The 8,557-nt window shown below is 32.5% G+C and overlaps 1 protein-coding gene across 1 annotated transcript; it reads right to left on the reverse strand.

Moving 5' to 3' along the window:
* Positions 1 to 2,086: 2,086 nt before the first annotated feature.
* LOC147386616 (uncharacterized) lies at positions 2,087 to 8,263 on the reverse strand. The gene is made up of 2 exons (XM_086424346.1): positions 7,710 to 8,263; positions 2,087 to 2,814 (listed from the first exon to the last, which is right to left on the reverse strand). Exons 1-2 carry the CDS (start codon positions 8,213 to 8,215, stop codon positions 2,373 to 2,375), a joined length of 948 nt encoding a protein of 315 aa, XP_086280472.1. The 5' UTR covers positions 8,216 to 8,263; the 3' UTR covers positions 2,087 to 2,372.
* Positions 8,264 to 8,557: the final 294 nt, after the last annotated feature.

Raw genomic sequence — 8,557 nt, forward strand, 5'->3', positions numbered from 1 at the left:
AAGACACTTTAACGGATAGAAAATTATGAAATTTATGTTTTTTTAAATTGTTCAATAATATTGACTAGATTGATTAAATCAAATTTTAATATTTTGCTAATATGATATGGCATAATGTTTTTGATAATAAAAGTCCAATGCCGAAATTAAAGTTCAAGTGGTTAAGAATTCTAAAATAAAATATTAATTTATTTTATCATAATCTTGTACAAAAAAAAAAAAAAAAAAAAAAAAACAATGCCAATAACCAAAATTAAAACCATATACACCTCACATCAAAACCCCAAAATCAAAATTGGCAACTTAACATACAAATATTAACCGAATTAGAAATTAAACATATATGCATAAACCAAATTTGAAAATTAAATATATATGTAAAACCAAAATTGGAAATTAACATACTTGTAAAATCGAAATTGAAAATTAACATAGTAAAACCAAAAGTATAAATTAAATATACATGCAAAACCGAAGTTGGAAATTAACATACATGTAAAATCAAAATTGGAAATCAAATATATAAGTAAAACTTAAATTTCAATAACAAAGTAAAAAAAAAAAAGGAAAAATCCAAACAAATATCAAATTTAATTTTCAAAAAATATTAAATCAAAAATCCAAATCGATATATATGATTGAATTTTAAGGTAATATATATATACATGTACAAGAAAATTATGAAAAATCAAGCAATTATGGTTACATAGTGAGTTCAAGAAATTGTCACAAAAATTTTATATCATTGAAATCTTTTATCCATGAATGAATTCTAAAACATACTCCTTTATCAACCAATATTAAATTAGAAATTCAAATCGATATGTGATTGAATTCTAAGATAAAATAAATATAAATTCATATATACATGTAGAAGAAAACTATGAAAAACTCAGTAATTATGGTTGCATAGTAAGTTTAAGAAATTGTCACAAGAATTTTATGAGTCATTGAAATTTTTTATCCATGAATGGGAGTCAAGATATAGAGATTCATAACCTACGCCTTGATATCACATGTTGATTATTTTATACATTTAAATCTCAACACGATTATTATTTTATCACAATAAAATTAATAAAACACATATTTCAAACAATCATTCATGAACAAAATCTAGTTCAAGTTATCGTTACTTACCTTGTGCCATCGCTAAACCTTTAATCCAATGCTTTTGAAGATGCTTTTTTTAATCTTTTTTCTCTTCATGCTTTACGAAACCTTAATCAAATTGGTCTTTTCTTCTAGACTCACATTCTTCTTTCTCTCTATTTGAATTGACTGAATTTTTATGATCGATGAATATCACTTCTTTTATCTTAACATTTCGTGTCTTTTCAACAACTTTAATATGGGGTTAGCCAATCTCTTTTATAAATGAAGGTTGAGGGCCTAGATTAATTCTTTTAGTAGATTTCCTATCCATCAAGATCTCCTATCAATTCTTTAAAAAATATAATTCTAATGATATTGGGTTTCCATTTAAAATTGATATCTATTATAGTATTAAATCTGCGTGCAATTTAAAAATTAAAACCGTGGAGATCAATGAGGCCAAAACGTCATATGGGTTCTAACATCACTAGTATATTTTCCAAATCTCTCCGAAGAGATAATCTCTCACTCTCATGATTTTCAACATAAATAATAGTTAATTCAAAAATAAAACCATCACGAAGATGGCTAATTAAGCAATGGATGAATCGAGTGGATTCCTTCTTCTCAACCCTATATTTCATTGGATCCGATCCAACCCAAACTCGACCATAAAAATGGGAGCTATAATTATCCAAAAATTCCAATAAAGCTGTGTTTTCTTTAGTTTTGGGGTGGATGAAATCGTAAGAAAATACCATTTGGAGGTGGAAAAATCATTTTCCAAGGGAGTGGGGTGGGAAAACATTCTCTCTCTCATGATAGAAGATTGTTCTAGATAAAAAATTAAAATTCAAAGAAATTAAATACGTAATCATATTCCTATAAATCACCTTTTACAAGGGAAATCATTTACCCCTCCATTGATCATTCATAATCATAAATACTCTACATTTTTTTTGAGTGGGGCAACGGCAGATTTAGAGTGGGGGCACTTGCCCTTACAAAAATTTTCAAAGTCAATGAATTAGTAAGATATTGCAACAGATTTTAGCAGTGAATAAAAAAATCTATCACTATTGCCCCTACGATTTCTTTTTTCCAATCAAAATTGTCCCCACAAAACAATTTCTACTCTTGATTGCCCTCACGTGGGCAAAATTCTGACTCCGCCCTTGGGAGGGGGGGGGTAATGTAAAGGTAACAGCGGCCCACATATATAGTTCAGCTTCACTTATGTTAAAATCTTTAAAAAAATACAATAGAATTCAGATGAATTACGATCTCTTACAATGAGCAATGGCAGCGTTAATCGAACTCTCTCTAATGATGAAACTTCTATTTTGATAAAAAGTTGTTCCTTTGCAAATTGGGGATGACTTGATCGAACTTGGGCAGCTTTGAGTTCCTTCACCCTTGTGACCAATGGTCAGATTCACTGCTTCTAAAACTCCTCTAATATCATCAACATTGATTGCCAACTCCCTCGATGATTTATCATACTTGTTTTTGTTGTTATTGTCGCTGTTCACCAACCATTTATGGAATGGATTCATTAATTTCCTATGCTTACCAGTGCTCTCCTCAGTCATTTTGTTACTGAATTGGTAAGGCTTTAAAAGAGATACCAAAGTGGATCGAATCCTTTCAGGGCGAAACTTGATGAACAATTTTATGATCCCACCATTGATAGCCCTACTCATCTTTGACGCTTTCCTCCTGCTCAGTCAGTGTACACAAAAATCATTTTGACGTGTATACCTAAGATAAATCTTGATTGTTGGATTTCGTATTTTGACAATATGGAATTTAGTGTGCAGTTAGAAAAGTTCCAATTATACTATATGTATTATCACAACGATATGTATTATTGGGATATAGATTTGTAGAAATCATTTGATTTTGTATTTTAATTGTTAGGCTTATATATTTTCATGAGTTGTTTTTATTGAGTCATCCAATTAAATGTATATTAAAAGTTCTAGATCAGGTAACTCATTAAAAAAACAAGTTATCCTTATTGGATTTCACATTTATATGGTTAGGATCATGTGTTGCGAGTCATCAGATCCTAACCCATATAAAAAAAAAAACTAGACATAAAGTTTAGACAGTCAGGATCATGTGTAGCAGGATACCAAAACATTTGCTAAAAATTATGAAATTCACATTCCACCATACTATTTATTTTAATTAAGAAAAACGATAAACTACCTTCTCTGGAGAGTTAGTTTTATTTACAAAAAGTTAAATAATAAAAAATATATACCCTTCTCAAAAGAGCCCTGGTGGAGTGACCTCAAAATTAGACCTCATAGTGCATATCTTGACGTGAAAGTGGATAGGAATCATAGATGTTTTTTCACTTGTATCGCGACTAAAGCCTCTCTGGTTCTTCCCATACACTTTCACACCAGGGTGTGCGATTAGAGGTCACTTCAGCATTATTCTTCTAAAAAATGTAATGTTTAATAATAAACACTAAAGGATATTTAGTAGTACAAAAGATATTTTTTATTTACTATTTTGAAAAAAAAAATTTGGTTAATTTTTAAAGTGTAATGATTTTCTAACGCCCTTCTCTAACACACGTCCCATACGCCCCCATCACAGAATCATAGATCATTTGCCTCGGGATATGAATAACCATAATTCTTTTTCTTGTGTATCCCAAGGCAAATGGTCTGATGAATTGTAGGGGGGCATGTGTCAGAGGGGGCATCATATTATCAAGACTCTTTTTTAAATTAAAATGAGTTTACTTCAAAGGACATTTGTGGCTTCCAATCAAACAAACTGTTGAGACTTAAAACATTATTCTTAAAAAACCTCCATGTAGTGTCAATGAGTACGCGTTTAAAGCAGAACCAAATCGAATTGGAAGCAAAATGCTAATTGAAAATCCCTTTTTTTTTATATCCGATTAAAATCGGATTAAACAAATTGATAGGAATCGGAATCGGAATTGGAATTATTGATTGGATTCAATATATCAGCAGGTAAACAGAAATTATTTATTTTTGTCATTTTTTCTATATTGTAGATGGTTGAAGACTTTCTCACTTTCTAAATTTATTAAATATTACATAAAATTCTTCAAGCTTCCTTATAAATTATGTATTTGAATTTAAAATGGATCATCTCTCATTGAAGTTTATTATCTGTTAAGAAAATAAATTTAGTTTTTGAAAAAACATTAATTCATGTCTTTATTAAAATAAATTGTAATTGTTTAGTTGCTCTTTTGTAGAAAACAAAATTAGGTTTGTTCAAGGAGTCTAACCTGTCCAAAACTATCTAACTCGAGCTAACTTGAGCTCAACTCAAATTTAGAAGTTCAAGCTTGGGTTAATGAGTTAAGACTCATTGCACATTATTGAGTGCTCGGATGCTCCCCCGCCCATCCAGTCAAGGTTGCAGCTCTACCATCCAACTAACATATTACCGAACCATAGAAGATAAATAAACCCCATAAGAGATTTTATTATAAAATCACACAATAAGTGAATGAATGGTAAAGGCACAAAATCCCATCCACTAATATTATGATATTTGAATAATGCAGAAGTCACATCAAGATTGTACCTCATATTGGACTTTCCTAATGTAGAAGTGTGTAGGAATCATAGATGCATTTCATCGATTAAAAACATCTAGTTTGAATTACCATTTCATGAGTTGAATTTGATGAATTCAAGATTTTGGCTCACTATTCATTTTAATTACCAAAACATGAACAGTAATGAATTCAGAGGTTTTAAAGTGACTATTTCACATGTTCAAATTAAGTGAGAATTTCGCAGGTTTCAGGTGACTATCTCGCTAAAAATAGCAAAACTTGCAAGATAGTCATTGTAGACATCCCAATTTGAATGGCCCCATATGAAAATGGCTCAAAAAATATATTTTTATAAAAAAAATCGTTAAGGGTCCAAATTTTCAAATTTTGATATTTTATTCAAATCAAAAGATCCTAAGACCTCTAAAGGTCTCATAAACCCTCAATAAGACTTCTAAACCCACCACCTTCTCAAACTCTCACCACTCTAACCCTGAACCTACCATCAAGCCTCAAACATATTTCTAAACCTACCTAGGGCCCACCAATCCTCGACCACCCTAAGCCCCCATTTTAGCTTACTCTAAAATCAAATCTCTACTCAAGCTCAAACCCATGTCCATATCCATATATATTATCTATAATCTCAACCAATTAAGATCCATACAACTTATAACCATCAAGTTGGATACTTGTCACTATCACAACCCACCTCCCAAAATCATTCTACCCAACCTCATCATCACAACTGAAAGCTGCACAATTCATGCCACATGTTATCACCCAACATCATCAAATCACCATTACAAGTCATTCTTACACCCCTTCTCCTTAATCAACTCACCTAACTCACTCATCTTATACCATTGAACACATGTCACCACCAAACTTACCTTCCCAAAATTTAACCACCTAATCCCTTACAACTATTCTCTTAACCAAACACTTACACCCTTAAACTTAAGCAATACTTAACCTCAATATTGGTTGTCTAGTCAACCCAATTGGATTTTATCCATTGATTTGGGTCAAAAGCATCCCATCAAACCTTTTTACCTAACTTATCCCTCCTCAATTCAAAATACCAAACCTTTTAACCTAAGATTCATGTCTTTTTCCACCATCTTTTACTTGTGACCATTTTACCTCTAAAAGTACCCATCAACTCCTATAAAAACCCCTCTCAAGCTTTGAAAAATCCATGCTTGAATCTCTTTTCTCAAACGTCTCACCTTTCAATCTCTCTCACCTCTCCCAATCCATCTAAAGAATCCTTCAACTTATAATTCCAATATCCATAACTATCAATCTTAAAGTTCAGCCCTCTCAAATCTTCACATTACAAATATCTCATTTCTTATCAGTCCATACTCTAGAATAACTTCTACTTTCATCCTTAAAGTCTCAAACTTCAAGATCAAGATCCAAGGGACCCCTTTGAGGATTAAGAAAAAAATCCAAACAAGAAGAATAACAAAAAAAAAAAGAAGATGGAAAGAAGAAGAAAGTAAAAGTTTCAAGGTGAGTGTAGAGTAGGATTTTCTTTTTAAATTTCCCTTCTTTCCCTTTTCGTTCTTCCTCTCCTATTTCTCCCTTCCTCACTTCTTTAATTTCGATTTTTGAAAAATCCCTACAATGTAATGTTCATCCTCCCCTACCTCCGATAAATCGAACTTTAGTTCGATCAAAAGTGTATGGGTTGTAACCACTTTAAAAAAAAAATCATTTTAAATCATCAAACACTTGGTCATATACCATAAAACTTGTTGTGAAGCTAAAGGTAATTTGGCCCCTCTTCATTCAATGAGAGTGAGTTCACACAATGTGAAAAATCCCAAATTTGACAGCTTTAAGTCGTCAAATTTCATAAAATTCGATGGAATTGACGTCAAATTTTTCATTGTCAATTTTTGTTGCGACAGGTTGAAACTATCAAATTAATGAAGGATGAGAGAAATTCAACATCTCTAAACTGTCAAATCTGGAAACATCAAGAATTTTGACGGTTCTAGACCGTCAAAATTCAGTTTCTAAAATTCGTGGGCCTTAGCCTGTCAATTTTTTCTATCGAATTTTTCAATTTTCACGTAGTGTCACAACCGCGAAACCGACATCTTTCAAAGCTTATTCCTTCTAAGAAAAAATATGGAATCTTTTCTCAATGAGATGACTCTCAAGATTTAAACCAACATCAAAAGGCCTTCGAATCTTTATTTTTCTAAAATAGTCACGTTCTTTAAGATTACCACCTTTTGGTGCAAAGAGGGGGTACCTAACACTTTCCCCTTTCTTTAATCGAACCCTTACCTATATCTTAGGTAAATTAATGTCCAAATCCTACGAGAGTCAAAAAACATATTTCCAAAAAATTATCTTCTGATTGTCCATTCAGACACTTTTATTAAAAAGAATGGTGGCGACTTCAAATCCACGTAGCGGTGATCTTCGAGCTCAGAAGTAGCATATCTATAATCATTTTAAACCTGTGAAATTGTCACTTTAAAACCTCTGAATTCGTTATGGTTCATGTTCTGGTAATTTAAATGAACCAGAATTGTAAATTCGTCAAAAGTTGATCATGTTTGCATAAATATTCCAATATATCTATGCTTCCTACATACTTCCACTTTAGGAAAGTGCGATACGAGGTACAATTTTGAGGTCACTCTAACAAGACTCTTATGATTTGCATAACAAAATCACTTACTAAGAATAATGATGCTTAAGTGACCTAAGATTGGACCTCCATCGCACATCTTGATGTGAAAGTGCATGGGAACCATAGATGCTTGTCCTTGGGATATGTGTGAAAAAGCATCTACCATTCCTTTCCACTTTTACGTCATGATGTGCCATGCGAAGTCTAATCTTGAGGTCACTCCAGCACGAGTCAATCACTTATGTGGGATTTATTCATCGTTTTATGGTGTAGTGATAAATAATAATGACTAATCTTGATCCAACATCACTAGTCACCGAAGAAAACTACAGAAGGGACCAAGAAGCGTAAGATATTAAAAAAAAAAAAAAAAAAAAGAGCGACACGTGTCCGTACCTGCTGTGAACTTCTGGATTCTTAGCCTTGACGATTAATTCTGCTGGTCGTCGATCATTTTCCTCGGCTGTATCTGTAGATTTCAAACCCCTTGACATATTATCATTGAATAGCCGTCGAATGATTGAAAGAAACTTGAAGCGTTTTTGTTTGTGAATCCACGGTACTGATACATCTGTAGTACTAGAAGTTTCTGGAACATATTTCGATTCAGATGATGATTTATGATCAGAAGTAGAAATTACAGAGGGGGAGGAGCATTCAAAGAGCTTATGAGATGGATTTTGACTGCAAATATCATTCGAGGAGAATGATATACAGAACTCGAATTCTTCGAGGGGCTCCTCTCGCTTAGAATCGAGAGCGATTTCTATGTATGATTCGTTGTCATCTACATCTTCATCATCATCAGTATCATCGTCTGAGAAAATTCCAAATGGATAATCAAGCTCGTAGCAGCTGAAGGAGAAGCTCTCTTCCAGGTCTTTGCTATCGATGTCGCCCATGGCTGGAGAGAGACAGAGAGAGAGAGATAGAGAGAGAGAGGAAATAAGTGACGAGAGTTGAAAGTTGGATAAATTGCCCTTTGACCCATCTGATTATTTGATGTAATTCTATGTTTGACAATTGACTCATGACATTCAAACCTTGAATCCACTATTGTAGATGACATTAACGGATGTTATTTTAAATGTGCGGCCGACTACCCTTACTAAGTTAGTAAGGATTCGACCCATAGGCTCTCCTTATGACATTCAAAAACATTATCCGATGCTTCAGGGCTGTAGAGGACAAAATTCTATGAATTTAAAAATATATATATATTATATTCACAATTGAATTTTAAT

This window comes from Akebia trifoliata, chromosome 14 (assembly GCF_017979445.1).
Source record: "Akebia trifoliata isolate Shusen 1 chromosome 14, ASM1797944v1, whole genome shotgun sequence".
Classification (NCBI taxonomy): domain Eukaryota; kingdom Viridiplantae; phylum Streptophyta; class Magnoliopsida; order Ranunculales; family Lardizabalaceae; genus Akebia; species Akebia trifoliata.

Coding starts and splice junctions, on each gene's coding strand:
- LOC147386616 (XM_086424346.1), bottom strand. CDS start 8,215: ATGGGCGACATCGATAGCAAAGACCTGGAAGAGAGCTTCTCCTTCAGC. Junction 2,815..7,709: donor AATCCAGAAGTTCACAGCAG/GTACGGACACGT, acceptor CTGACTGAGCAG/GAGGAAAGCGTCAAAGATGA.